We start from the raw sequence: 15,487 nt of genomic DNA on the forward strand, positions 1-15,487 counted from the left end.
TTGTGTTCTCTCTCCTTCTCAAATAAATAAATTCTTTCAAAAATTAAAAATTAAAAAAAAGGAACCATCTTCTTCAACAGACTCAAAGTCTGACCTTCAGCTGGTTTGCGCTAACAGGTGCCTTGGACCAGCCAGCATCACAGTCCTAACAGTAATGGCTCAGGCACTCCCTGGTTCTCTCAGGACATGAAAAATCCCCTCGATTTGTAAAAACAAATGTTTAGGAACACACATGACAGTAACAGTCCCATAGCTTGAACTGTACTTTTGTGAGGGAGGCACGTTTACATGCCTGACACTGTGTGCAGGGTACTAGAGTCCAAAGGGGAAATGAACATTTTCCAGCACTTCCTGTGCTGCTCTGATGCAGCTCTTCATAGAACTGATTTTTAAGGCTATGGGCTAGACACTAATGTGCTAGAAGGTTTCTTGGCGGGGGAAATCATGCATTTTAAAAAACAAAACAGGGGCAATAGCTACACCATAATAATAAAAAAAAAGGCCCCTCTTTCTATCAGTGGCTTTTCATGAATTTACAAACATCATGCATCATAATGTACAGATTATGAATTACCTTTCAAGGTTTCCAGCAAATTTTTGGCTACAAACCAACATATGGCTTCAAAGAAAGGGAATTTGAAAAGATCTGGTGTTTTTAGCCTTTTTTCCATCTCGTAACACCTAAAGAAAATTTGAAGAAACTTATTAATATTAACATTTCCAAGCTAAATGGAGGCAACCAACTTAAGGAAAATAAAACAAGCAGGCCACAATACGTAAGGCCAATCAAGTAGTGTGTATCACCTAACACCACCACACTTGAACAAGAATGAACTGTGATCTTATCCAGCTCAGACCTTAACAAATCGGACAGTATACTGAAGATTTATACTGGGGTCTTCCCAAAGTTCAGAACCCTGGGATTTGCATCGTAGTTTTAGCAAAAGGAACGTTATAAGGGTTCCACCGTAACAAATAAAACAGCATGTGTAGAAAACAGCTCCCTATGTTAGCACCACAACACCCACTCAGAGTTTTCTTTAGGCTCTACTACCCCGGCGTTGGTCACGGTGAGAAGACAGGATCCACAGCCTGCCAGCGTTATGCTTCTGTGGGAGTCCTGGCAGCAGTCCCCATAGCCAGTAGTCATCTTTCCCCCAGGGACACTCCAGGTAGAGAAACAAGATTCACATCTGATGGGTGTGGGAGGTGCCCCCACTCCGAGCTTCATGGCGCTATTTCTCACAGTATCTCCACAGACACAGAGCTCCCAGCATTCCCCCTGGGCACGCCAGGTTACAAGAGTCACCACATTCAGGAAAGCCCAAAGACATGGCTTCTGCCTGGGCATCTCTAGTTTTCCCGGTCCTGATGCAGTTAATTAATCAGAAATCATTTTACCTTAAGCCATGTAGCTTGGTAACATTCTACTCTCTTCAGACCACCAGAGGAATAGAGTTACCCAAAGGTCAGTCTCAGACAGAAGGGGAAACAGCTGTTAATCCTTTACCCATAGCAAACTAAAGCAGGTGTTCTGACAGCAGTCCTGACTTAGGATGACTTTCCCCCTGCACCATGTCACACCTGAGTCCGGCTGGATTTGGTTCATTCCCCTAACTATAAAAACAGGCAAACAACAGAGCCCACATTTTGTAAAATTTTGAAATTCAGGGTTACATTTCGTATCAAACTGAATAAATGACTCTTTCTGTTTTTAGGGTTGAAATGCATCAAGGAGTCGTCCTGACAAAATTTTATAATACATTTGGTTTAAAGGTCCTTCATAATTCCTCAGGGCCTACCTCCCTCCATGAGAATGCAATTAAAATACATTGCTGAATTAGTTTTTCTAGAACTTTAGAAATAATATCTTATTTAAGAAAAGACAAAAGATCCGTTAAATACTGATGACACAAACCTGAGCTGCATGCCAATGTTAAGGTTGTGCAGAAAGTTCCCCCCAAAAGCCATACAGTCCTGAGATGTGAGCACAGCATGAATCCACCCTGGAACAGTTAAAATGCGCATCAGTGAGTTTTCAATATTTAAGCCAAACAAATGTGATAACTACCTGTGAAATGAGAAACTCAAAATATCAACATCAGTTTCCTTCCTACTCCGCCAGAGCTCGAGAAGCTGATGCTGATTATTATCTGTAGACACATTCATTCAAGTATTTATGAAGAACCGAACACATGCCAGACTCTGCTGACTTTGAGGAAACAAATGCATTGATCCAATCAGACAAAATCATGGTACAGGATAGGTGATGGGTTTTGTGGTTGTTGCTGTTTTAGTTTTTTAGCTTACAAACGTAATCCAACTTCTCGTTGAAGATGTTCCTCCGAGAGGAGTCAAATGTGGTAAGAATGAGGTGAGCACATTGCCATTACAGGGACATGGGACTGGCCAAGCCCTTCCCCTCTTCATTAGCGCTGTCCTGAGGCAAGCAGTGCCCTGAGGGACTAAGCAAGGAGCAAGAGCGGGACCGAGGGGAGACCTGGCGCTAAGAAGAAAAAGGCAGATCACCCACAGTTCACTGTGAAGGGTTATGGGTCCTAAGATACAAATGGTGGCAATTAAAATGATGTCTTATTTTCCCATAAACATGTCTTCAAAGTAAGAATTGTTTCTAAGAGGTGATGCCTAACTTTTGGGGAAAAAAAAAAAAATCCACAGGCTGAACATAAAGCTTTCGTGCAAATGTATAAATATACACATATGTTTGCATGTAAAAATTCATTCTTAAAACAGACCCCATATTCTTTCTATTTTTCACTTTTTGATCCCTCATTGTGCTGTGGCACACATGAAAAAAATTCCTTTAAAGATCGACTTTCAAGGGGTGCCATTTGTATGCTTAAAGGCACAAAGCCTTCAGCTTCACCCTGAAATCACAAATGAAAAATTTTTGTCAGCTACAAATCCTGTAGATCAGTGGTTCTCTACAGCACAGAAGCAGCGCTGCCTGTATAGGATGTTTTGGAAAGTCTGAAGGACTTGCTTTGATTGTCCATGATGAAGAGGCATTAGTGTCATTGCCTGAGCGAGAGCCAGGGATGCAACACGCAGGCCACTCCACATAGTAAGAAAGTCGTGCACTACTCAGGGCTCTCTGCTGGGCATTCACACAGGCACAAAATCTGTCATTAATGGTCTAAGTCAAGAAGCTCTAAGTCCATCATATATGTAAGCAAAGTATTTTTTGCAAAGTTTTGGCCCAATTTTCTGAAAACAAAAACAAAAACAAAAACAAAAAAAAACAAAACAAAAAAAACAACAGTCCCTATGGCAGTGGTTTTCTGGATGGGGTCTCCAGCCCGGCAGCATCAGCCAGCAACTGGGAACCTTTAGAAATGCAATTCCCAGCACCACCCCCAAAGCCTCTCAGATCTACTGAATCAGAACCGCTGGGGATAAGGCCCAGCAATCCATGTTTTAGTAAGTCCTCCAGGTGATTCTAATGCTCAATGACATTTGAGAACCAATAATCTACATGAATGCTCTAGAACTTGAGTTGCCAATCATACACCTGTATGAGCAGGCACATTTTAAAATAGTATTTTATTATGAATTGCTTTTCAGTTTCTTCTTTCTGTTCTAGTTAGATCACTACATCAATTTGGGGAGAAACAACTGGTATAGGAGTTTGTATCATGAATGAATTTGAATCCAAGATTTTGAAGGGGGCATTAACAAAAGATTTGTTACAAAAGGGAGCCCTGGGAAAAGGATTTAAGAGAGGAGCTGAGCCCATGCACAATAAAAATATTGATACTTATCTAGATTTATAAATTCTGGTGGTTCTAGACATTCATTCATTCATTTATTCAATACATACTTATTATTACATACACCAGAGGCAGGCAAGAGAGCAAGACCTGTGGCAACAAATCCCCGTGAACTCTGTAGCCATTAAGGTCACCCAAATCAGAAAAACATTAATTCTCAAAACCAGTGGCTGGATGAGTCCACACCCTGCATTCAGTCAATCTCAAAGTGACATGCCTGATAACCTATACTTGAGGCGATAGCTAAGGCTGGTGTTCAGTTCCTTCCCAGGGTCCCTCAAAATATACCCACTGCCTCCAGTGTCCCAGGGCAGCAGCCCAGATTCTTAGAGCAGGCTCAGCCTCTGATAGCAATGTAGAGCCGAACAGTTAAAACTGAAAACATGTCAACAAAATTTTAAAATTTTGTGCAAAGGACATTAAAAAGAACATATAAACAAAGTGCAAAGATAAGCCCCAGAATAGGAGAGTTACTTGTAGGTCATAGATCTGGATATATCTAGATCGTGTATCTGGTATACAGAATATATCAAGAACGCTTACAACTCAACAATAAAAAGACAAATAACCCAACTTAAAAACAGACGAAGAATTTGAATAGACATTTCTCCAAAGACAGATACACAAACAGCCAAGAAGCACAAGAAAAAAAGTTCAGCATCATTATTCATTAAGGAAACGCAAATCAAAACCACAGTAGGATACCTTCACTTCACATCTACTAGAACAGTCAAAGTGAAAAAGATAATTACAGTGTTGGTAAAGATGCGGGGAAACTGGAACATGTGTACATTGCTGGTGGGAATGTAAAGTGGTGAAACCATATGGAAGAGTTTAGCAGGTCCTCAAAAAGCTAAACATCATAAATGCTATGGCCCCACCATTTCATTACTAGGTGTATATATATAAAACCACAAAAGCTTCTACAAAAATGTTCAAAGCATCACTATTCATAATAGCCAATGTCTATCAACTGATGAATGGATAAACAAAATGAGGTCTATCCATAATAGTGGTGTATCATTTGGCCATAAAAAATAATGAAGCACTGACATGTGATACAACATGGAGGAGCCCAGTGCACATTAAGCCAGCTAAAAGAAGCTAGATACAAAAGGCCACGTATTCCATATGTTATACACGAAATATCCAGAATAGGCAAATCCACAGAGACAGAAAGTACATGAAGTGGTTGCCAGGGACTCAGGGGAGAAGAACGCCTATTAACTGGTATGGGTTTGTTTTTGAGGTGATGAAATGTTCTGGAAGTGGTATGGGTGCACAACTTTGGTAATCTACCAAAAACCACTGACATGTACACTTTGAAAGGATAAATATTATGGTATAGGAATTTTTTAAAAGATTATTTATTTATATTTATGTATTTATTTATATGTATCAGAGAGAGAGAGAGAGAGCACAAGCAGGTAAAGTGACAGGCAGAGGCAGAGAGAGAAGCAGGCTCCCCCCGGGGCAAGGAGCCTGATGCGGGACTAGATCCCAGGACTGTGGGATCATGACCGGAGCCGAAGGCAGCGGCTTAACTGACTGAGCCACCCAGGTGTCCCAGTGTATGAATTTTATCTGAATAAAAATTAAAATGAAGGCAAATGACAGAAAACACAATTCCAAAACAGGTTCTAATTGCAAGAAAGGCCCTTTAAGGGACAAAGCAGTGAAAAGTCCAAGGTCAGAATTATCTCTCCGACCACGCAAAGCTATTTTCTACCATGTTAAAGCCAGAGCTTCCAATAAAATGCCGACTCTGTGCAACTGAGCATCAACTATGGGGGGAGGGAATGGGATGAAAGCCTTACCTGTAGGAACAAATAAAGTATGTCCCTGCTTTACCACACATTTGTAGCATTTATCCACCTTATCTCCAAAGAACACCTCACTCTGGGTCACAGATGAACTCCAAGACTCATAGAGTGCCAAGTTTTCATCTGTTGGCTTTATCAAATAGAAAATCTTCTCACCCTAGAAGGAAGTAATCACACTATTTTTGAAAAAAAAAAAAAGCCACTCTTAGGATGGCCCACATGGATGTGATTTCCCAATATAATGATCTAAATCAAATTAGATAATTATCGGATTTTTTTTTAGGCTCAAGAGGACATCTTTCACAAATCTGATCAATAATTACTGCCCTTAATAAGCATCTTCACAAAAGCTAAAGCTCCCCCTTCCAAAACACGACCAGGGGTCAATAAAGCAGGGTTGGAGAAACAGTTACAAGAGAGGAAAGTAAACAATCATAAACACCTTACTGATCTCATTTTTAAGGTATGGAAGTAAACGCATGTTAATAGGCCCAGGTCACAGAGTCATCTCTGCAACTTTGCCCTTGCCCCTAAGATCTAGGACTATTTTTTTCAAAGACCGGTAAATAAACTTCCTTTGATCAACTAGCCCCTGCCTTCTCACGGAGAAGAGAAGAGGTTCAGGAGCTCAAGGACACAGCGTCGTGTGCAGTCCAGAGTGCTGCTGAAGCATGGGCACTGTACACAGAACTGGTTCTAGATCAGCACTGTCCAACACATCTTTGTGTGATGATGGAAATGTCTTCTATCTGCACTATACATTAGTTGTAAGCCACATGTGGCTACCGAGCACTTGAAATGTCACTAGTGTAAAGAAGGAACTGAATTTTAAATTATATTTAATTATAATTATTTAAATTTAGCTACATATGGCCAGTGGCTACTGTATAGTCCAATTCTAGATAAAGCAAGGTGAATATAAGCTGCCAAGAAAAATTAGGTGTTTTTTTTCATGGGCATTTCTGACTCATTCAACTAGCTGTCCTGGCCTACCCTTAAAATCAGAAGCAAGTATTACTGTAATTATGCTGTAATCAGGTATTTGATTCAGGGATTAACTGATAGTTGACTAGGGTGAAAAGGAAACAGAGATGAAAGGCTGCAAGTGACCAATTTTTGAGACAGGGACAAAAAAAAGGAATGTAAATATAAAATAAAAGCATGGTGGCCTCTCCATTACTTGAGGTTTTAAAAAAAGAAAAACCATAATGCTTAAAGGTAAAATGCTGGAGCCTACTTAAAAAGTACAAAAACTTCCCTCGTAATAAATGTCATTTACAGCGAATGAATGCATTCCTGGAAAAACAGGACTAAATGTTTCTGTCAGTAAGAGGAGAAAGAAAAGCCCCAGTCTTACCCAGAGGACATGGTACCAGACTGAAGTTCCACCAAAGTCAATGTGGAAATCCGTGTAGCTGTCTTGAACTCCCATTAAGCAGTACTTCTGAACAAACGGCTTGGGAAAAACTGAATCATCTGGCCAGTAATTTTCCACCCAGGAAAGTTTTCTGGCTATATCAGGGACCTCCACCAATTCAGACATCCTTTAAAAAAATAAACACACATATACACACATCCCCACATCATGCAAATTGAAAGTTCTTAAAGTTTCATTTCCCATCTCAACCCAAACCAAGAAATTAAATGGAACTCTAGGTTAACAATACGTAAAAGATTAAAATTCATTATTTCTAAATATTCTCTGTATGTGTCAAAGCAAAATGTACATTGCTATGACTGGACCGCTTCAGAAGTCATAATAAGATTTCATACTGAAATAAATGTATCATTAACTACATTTAGCTAACACTGAGAAGACTAAACCAAAATGTCCAGAACTACTCACTTTGTATCTGAAAATTCAAGGCTGATCACATTTAACACTTTTGGTCTGTTAGGATTCATGAAATATTTAACATAATTGTGAAGGGTCATTTTGCTGTCTGCCTGCCTCGCCACATCGATGACGTCTATCACTTTGTCACCACCTGCAGAGAAAAATTATAGTCTTGTTATTGGGCTTAAGAGTTACAGCAATAGATGCCCTAAACAAAAATATTTTAAAGACTATATTTACTTAAAGCCAACCATAAAACTACATAGCCTAGACAAAGATTCTGCCAGTATCCTTACTTTTTAAGTCCAACTGGTACTTCTGAAAAAGGGGGCTGCTTTTGAGGGAAAGAATAAAGCAATAAAGACAGAGTTACTAATTTAACAATGAGGGTGAAAACTTAAATGCTTACAAAGTTTTCTACATACTACTGATTTCAGTGTGCAGCTCACATGGACAAAAATGCATTATACTGGTATGTGGGAACTGGGCCACGTGCTCTGCATTTTCAATGTCCCCATGCATAAGACGAGGGGACGGTCTTCGTCCTTCCACTCCTCTAACACCTAAGATTCTATCATTTAGAAAAACCAGTCAGTCGCTGTGGAATTAGTGAACAATGTAACTATGACAATTTCTGCTTGCCAGGTAGTGTCTTCTCTTCCAACATTCTGCTTCAAGAAAAAAATCGGTGGGTAGGAAGCAAAAATCAGTTCATATTAATGCATGTGAAATGAGTTCTCAATTGGGATTAATTTAGATTTTTCCTATAAAACCATGAGGTGTCTCTCGCCCATCACTGTACAGTCACCCTAGAAAGCAAATCCAGTTTTGTAATGTCCTACAGGACAGACAGTGAATTCAAAATATGACAATACTTAATCAATCTGAAAGAGAAATAAAATAAATGCCATTTTCTCACTTTAGTGTAACTTTATATTAACGTGTTGCCTAGTAAACTTTATTTTGTACCTAAGAGGCAAAACATTCTGTTAACCAAAGCATTTTACAATGCTAAAAAGTAAACTATCTAGGCGTTTGAATATTTTTCCTATACTTACATTACACTAGCCACTTATTTTACAGTGCTATTTATGCAAACAGGCCAGGTTAAACCTCAGCCTCATCTCCTAGTCTATCAAATAATTCAGAATTAGTGAATGCGAAGTCATGACATTAAACTGTGTTTCCTCAGTGAAGCATTTATCAATGAAAACTGTCACTCAGTGGCTCAATAAAGGGACAAGTTCTCCAGCATTTTCTACTCGGGAGATAATGCATCACAGTAAATGTACTGTTCAGAGTCAAGGTCGATTTGAGATCTAATCCTCAAAAACATCTCTATCCACAACTGGTAAGGAATGAGATCTACATACAGTCAGTTTTATCTACAGATACCGAGATGAGAATAAACAAAATGACTGACAATGTTGAGAAGAATGCAATGGAGAAACGGTTTCCCCCTTGTTTCTTATGCCTCTCTGGGCCTCAAAATCACACACCGAGTCCAGACACCAGGCAGTGGCAATACCATCAAGTCACGAATATAGAAACGGGCTTGAATGTGGTCTCCTCTTTCCCCAGCCCTTCTCTAGGCCCTGGAGGTCAATGACACAGGATCCAGGGATTCTGCTCTTGCATGCTACAGAGTCCTAGAACCAGTCCAATTTCGCAGTGTCTTCCTCCTGTTAGCTGTAGTTACACCTCACAACTGTTTCTCCTAAGCAGGTAGCAGACAATCTGATAGCAACAATAAGAGTGGCAGAATGAGGCTGAGTACATAAGAATAGAGCAACTGTCTCATTCTCTTTCTCTGACAACTAGAGGTTTGCTCAGAAGAAAAGTTTTCGACCTAGGTGATACTGAATTTCACTTTTCCTACTAAATTACCATCTCTTCACTCAACTTCTAATGTACTCAGAACACTACTACTACTACTTTTACCACATTTCTCCCAAGTACTTCAAGGAACCAAGTGCGTACCTACATAGCGTTCCACATCCATGACAGAAAAAGTAGGTGGAGGGAGCCTGAGTCCTAGGTCATCTAATTTGGGGACCATAATAGGAACTTCAAATCCATGTTTCTCCAGGTATCTTTGTGTTAGCTGGCTGCCATGCATCTTTACAATGATTTCATCGGCACTAAGGAAAACATAAGGGTAAACAGTCATCTTTGTTGGTAAATTCATTAAAAAAAAATAGTCTGGGAATGAGTTAACTCATATACTCATATACTGCATCACTGTCTATATCAGCAGTTCTCAATCAATCAAACTCAATTCTCTTTTTTAGAACAAATGTTTTATCAAGTCCTTTTTACTATTCTAAAGTAAAAGTCATAAATAATTACCTCAATATGTATCATTGAAAAATATGAATACCTAAAATTAGTTTATAGCAAAATACATATTCGATACGTAAATGTTTCAGTAAACTACACAAGGAGAGATAATATAATAATAGGATGATTACAACTTCTTGTAATGAGTAACTGAATTTAAGAGAAGTAACTAGATCAGAAGCCACTAAAAACAAGCTGTGTAGGAAATCAGGAGAGCGAAAGGTAAGGGGGCACCTTAGGAAAAAAGCTGGTGTCAAGATAAGTAAAACAGATAAGATTCTATCCAGCTGTAAAATTCTACACAAGTATTTGTTAGACATTTCAAAGCCGCATGGACATAGAACAATTCACTGTTGTCCCACACCATGGAGAATGACTAGCTCCCATGGTTCCCTCCCATGGTTCCCGTCCACCAAGATAAAGGTCGAAAAGGAACTCCTGATCTATCTGTTATAACCAGTATGTCATAAGTTACAGTAAGTGGTCACCCAAGCCACTAAAAAGCATGCTGAACCCCAGCTGCCCGCTCTCATGAGTAACACGTCATGACCATCACATTTAAGAGTGGTTTGTCCCTTTCCAATGTTCTCTAACCATAAATCAAAGATCTCTTTAAATGAGGATGTCCTAGACTTAATCTTCCAATTGCCCCCAGAATGCAGCTGTTAATACATTCAAATAAGTACAAGAGCTGCTTTACAGGCTACAACAGTCCTTTCCATTGACCTTAACTGTATTCACGTCACCTGCAGCTTGGGAATCAAGGAGAAGACAAGAAGTACGGGTTCTCTGAATTACTGGGCTCTAATCTGTCCACCCTCTCAGTAAGAAAAGGGCAGTCGGCAGCTCCCTAAAATGAGACAGACTTGTTCTGGATAGTCTTATATTTGAAAGACTTAGATCTCCTTCATCTGACTCACTGTGTTCTGTGCTGCCTTTTAGTTCCCCCACAAGCATCTAACATTTCCTCTTTCCCCAACCTCTGAGAATCAAACAATTCCTTCAACTCCAATCTGAGGGATAATTTCCAGTCACTTGTACTTTCTGATCTTCAGTGTTTGGTGTTTTACTTCCCCTGTCGATCAAAAACCTGTAAGTACAAGTGCTTAAAAATACATGCACACCGTTATTTTCAAGGGAAAAAAACTGGAGACAACCTAAACATACATCAGGGAGGGATGATTAAGTGGATTACGGTGAGTATACCTGACTGCGTACTACACCGCAGTCAAGGAGAGGCGTAAAGCTTTGTAAATGGGGGAAAAATACCGATGAAATAGGTATTTCATATGCATAATAAACCCCATTTTATTTTTTAAAAACTAGATGCATGTATATATACACACATACATAGACATAAATATTTTACATGTAATTATTTATGTAGGAAAATGTCTCAAAAGGCCCACACTAAGTTTTAAAATGGGGGAGAGGGAGGTAAGATAACCCATGCACTATATTTTATATACTTCTGTGTTAATCACATCAAGTATGTGTAATTTAATTAATTATCATCTCTACATATGGTTTTTGAATGATGTTAAGGTTTATGGAGTTAAAATAAAACCAAAAACCTTTAATTAATGGTAATAATCATTTAGACATTTGTGACCATCTCTGTAACTGCTCTTACTTGTTACCACTTTGGCACAGAAGCCACAGGCATCACTAGGTCAGGATTTTTAACACTGTTCTTTTGGGTCACAAGCCTATTTGAAAAGAGTAAAAGCTTTGGCTCCGCTTCCTGAAATATGCACATTCATATATTGACACTAAACTATTTACATAGCTTCAAGAAACTCACAAGCCTCTCCGAAGCCTATTCTAGACCCAGGCTGAAAACTCTGGCCCTAGCTCCAAACCAATCAAGGAAAACAAACATTCGCCCAACCACTCTGAAACTGGTAAGAGAGTATTTGAGACGAACGCCTTCACTATCACAAAAGGCATGTGGAAACCACTGTGGAGAGCTCAGCAGACCTGAGGGAGCCAACACTGGGTGCGTATCAATTACACATTTCTGTTTAAGGATTAAACGAGGGAGAGGGAGAGACAAGAATGTTAAAGACTGTGAAGAAATAGCACGGGTTTTACAGTTACAGGACCTGAAATAATTCTGTAATAGGCTGCACGTGATGTTGAGATTTAAATTTAAATTGTGCTTTCCCTCCTTAACAAGTCTGGATATGATCTCTCTCATGTAAAAGGCTATTAAGCATTATCACTTTAAATAGATGTCAGGCAGCAAGCAGGAAATGATTTAAATTAGCATGATTAAATGCTGTGCAATACTTTTGACGCTCCCTGAGCCACAGATAAGTCAAACACTTTCCATTATCTTTTAAAAATCAAAAAGCCCAGTCCTGCTGCCACCAGAGAGGCTGAGCAATGGTTATGGGTACCCCTGCCAGACCCAGGGTAGAGAGATAAGAAAACAACACAAGAAAAACACAGAGTTTGACAATCAGAACAGGGGAGGACAAGCAGCAACTTCCCATCATGAAGAATCCGGTACCGAGAACAACTGCCTTAAATCAGTGTATTTCAAATTTTCTGGACAGAGATCAGCAGTTCATGTATTTGTACAAGGTGCCCCAGTACACACAGGTAACACGATATAGTTCCATGAAACCTTGCTTATTTACTCATTACTTATATAAATGCGCCAATATTTTCTATTTCATTAATAAAAAAATAAAAGGTAAAAACGCTGAGAATGGGCTGCAACCTGAAGTCTGAAAACATTGCTTTAGATAATGCCACTGCGTGAGATAACAGTCTCAAGTTTTCTTTGGCAAGAACAAGTTTCCATACCTTGGGAAGACTCGAGAACGTAACTCCTTCACAAAAGTTCTAGTCCCAGCTTGCACTGGTTTGGTGCCATCATCAATTTCTGTGTAGTCGTGCCTGTGCCAATTCCTCCGTTTTTTCACTGGGTTTTTAGAAGTTTTAAAAAAGAGAACAGTTGTGATAACCAGTGATACCATGTACTTTCTAAAAGGTACATTCTATATGATAAGAAATAGCAATTATGAGTACAATAAAAAACACTCCCTTTTGAATGCGTTTCCAAGCTGAAGAGTATAAATTTTACTTTGTGTAATGCCACAATTATAGGTAACTGACTGTGGATTTTAAAAAGTCTATGCTAAATCTATGTTAACGAACTAGAATTTAAATAAAATTTTGAAGAGAGCACAAAATTTGTTTTTAAAAGTCTACTCTTTATTTCAAAAAAATTTAAATCGACAAATGCAAATTAGCAGATGGAGCCCATTTTAATATCCACACTGACACATACAATAAAATAACACAATTACTTTAAATCATGACTTTCACAAGACCATGAAGTGACAGTATGATTTTTATTGATCATCCAAGTCATGGATCCCACATCAGAAATCTCTTTTAACAGCAACAGTTCCCTTCTCTTTTATGTCAAGATCTGGTCCCAAAATAAGCATGCTTACACTGCCACAAAAGAAGAGCAGGTGGCTGCAGCATAGCTAAAGAAGATAAATGACAGAACAAGTAACTTTACGATGAGTCCTAATGCTCAGACCCTGTAATTCTACAGCTCTGGGCAACTACGGTCTTGAAGAGAGTCCTGGCAATCAAAATCAGGAGACTTGGACTGGACTCCCAGTTCAGCCATAACTTATTCTGCAACTGTGGGCAAGTTATGTGACAAGACTGGGTCCACTTTCCTCAAATGGAATGAAGGGAGGAGTGCTGTGTTTCTCTTCTTCTTCTTCTTTTTTTTTCTTGGAGTGCTGTATTTCAAACCATGTTGATGAATCCCTTAGTAAAGGGGAAGATGGGGAAGAGACCAAGACAGAAACTGTGGACCTCATTCTGCTTTCGACCAGGGCGACACCACCTACAGCCCTTTTGTGTGCTAGAAATGTAAGATGTCTAAATTTTATATTCTTTTTTAAGTTTGAAAATCACTCTTACAGGGCACCTGGGTGGCTCAATTGGTTAAGTCACTATTTTCAACTCAGGTCATGATCCCAGGGTGCTGGGATCGAGTTCTGGTCAGTGTCCTTGCTCGGCAGGAAGCCCGCCTCTCCCTCTGCCACTCCCCCTGCTTGTGCTCTCTCCTCTCTCCCTCTTTCCCTCTCTGACAAATAAATAAAATACTTAAAAAGAAAAAAGAAAATCACTCTTAAGACTAAAATTTTCATGACTCTAGGAAATGTACTAAAGTCTACAACCAGCTGAGAATGTATCAAAAAATAAATAAATAAAATGGATAGATACGAGACTTTGTAGTGAAGCAAGTAGTATAAAATATTAATAGTGGAGCCTACATGGTGAGTTTGGAAGTACTCCCGACAAAATTCTTTCAACCTCTCCCGTATGTTTCAATGTTTTCCTAATAAAACATGGAGCCAGGGGAACTCTATGAGTCTAAGTTATTCCAAACCTTCACCCTAAAAGATCATAATAAATTAATACTGGATCCTCATCTGGATAAGAAGTCACACTAAATAACCAATAAGGGAGGAAATTGGGCTTATTCATTTCTGAGGGTTTAAAACAAGATTCTCAAGTAATTCATGGCAGTCAAACCCTCAATACAGAAAACAGTAAATCCCATTTTTTAAAAGTCTCATGAGAAAAATAGTATCATAAAGTAACCTTCCTAGAAAATGCCATTAAGGCATCCTTCGTGTGTTATTTTTTCTCATTTAAAATCACTTATAAAATTCAAGGGTGTTTCATTCCAGGCTTCTGTTCTACATATATATAGATACATTACCCCATTTTATTTTCAACTGGGATCATGATGTTCATTCTGCTTACCTTTCTTATTCTATCATGAGCATTTTTCTCCTTATTAAATATTCAAAAGCAATTTAAAAGCAGCCTAGAATTTTAAGACATAGATATAGATGCATCACTTTATAATCCTTTTTCGACTCTTAAGCACTTAGCTCATTCTGAATCTTTCTTCAAACAAAATTGAGATTAATATTCATATACATAAATCTGTTTCCCTCATTAATTCCTCAGGAGAAATTCCTAGAAATGCCAGAAGACTCAATATTTTTAAGATATTTACTACATATTGCAAAACTGCCTCCAAAAAAGTGATAGGTAACTCACATTCTTACCAGTATACACAAGCAGCCTCTTTCGAAGCCCTGGGTCAACAGTGAGCATCACCATTTAAAAAAACAAAAAAAGAGGGGTGTCTGGGTGGCTTAGTTGGTTGAGCATCTGATTCTTTATTTCAGCTCAGGTCATGATCCAGGGGTCTTGGGATGGAGCCCTGCATCAGGCTCCCCGCTCAGCAGGGAGGTGTGCTTGCCTCCCTCTCCCTCAGCCCCTGCCCTCACTAGCACATGCTTGCTCTCTCTCTCAAATATATACATACATCATTGAAAAATAAAATTTAATTTAAATTTGAATTTAAATTAAAAAAAAGACAAAGTTACCCATTTGATAGGTAAACTACAGTATTATAGTGTTTTAATTTTCATTTTGGCAGAACAGATCAGAGTTAGAATAGATCTGGGATTGGACAGCTATCGGCTCAAACTCCAACTCCACCAAATAACTACACAAAAGAGCTAGTTCAATCATTTTTCTCCCCTCAACATGTCACAAATATCGAAGGAAATAACATAAGTCAAGTACTTCTTAGCATAGTTCCTAGGGCATCCAATAAGCTGCCAATTACTTGTCTT

The 15,487-nt window shown here is 38.9% G+C and overlaps 1 protein-coding gene across 1 annotated transcript in view; it reads right to left on the minus strand.

Annotated features, from left to right (window-relative positions):
• The window catches only part of KDM7A (lysine demethylase 7A), an 85,429-nt gene that overhangs the window by 28,996 nt on the left and 40,946 nt on the right, over positions 1-15,487 (minus strand). The window contains exons 3-9 of the mRNA XM_059172017.1: positions 12,606-12,723; positions 9,432-9,592; positions 7,461-7,602; positions 6,972-7,158; positions 5,609-5,771; positions 1,919-2,006; positions 575-681 (exon numbers count right to left, since the gene is read on the minus strand). Of these exons, the coding sequence (XP_059028000.1) occupies positions 575-681; positions 1,919-2,006; positions 5,609-5,771; positions 6,972-7,158; positions 7,461-7,602; positions 9,432-9,592; positions 12,606-12,723 (966 nt within the window). The remainder of the gene's footprint in view (positions 1-574; positions 682-1,918; positions 2,007-5,608; positions 5,772-6,971; positions 7,159-7,460; positions 7,603-9,431; positions 9,593-12,605; positions 12,724-15,487) is intronic.

This window comes from Mustela lutreola, chromosome 4 (genome assembly GCF_030435805.1).
Source record: "Mustela lutreola isolate mMusLut2 chromosome 4, mMusLut2.pri, whole genome shotgun sequence".
Taxonomy (NCBI): Eukaryota; Metazoa; Chordata; class Mammalia; order Carnivora; family Mustelidae; genus Mustela; species Mustela lutreola.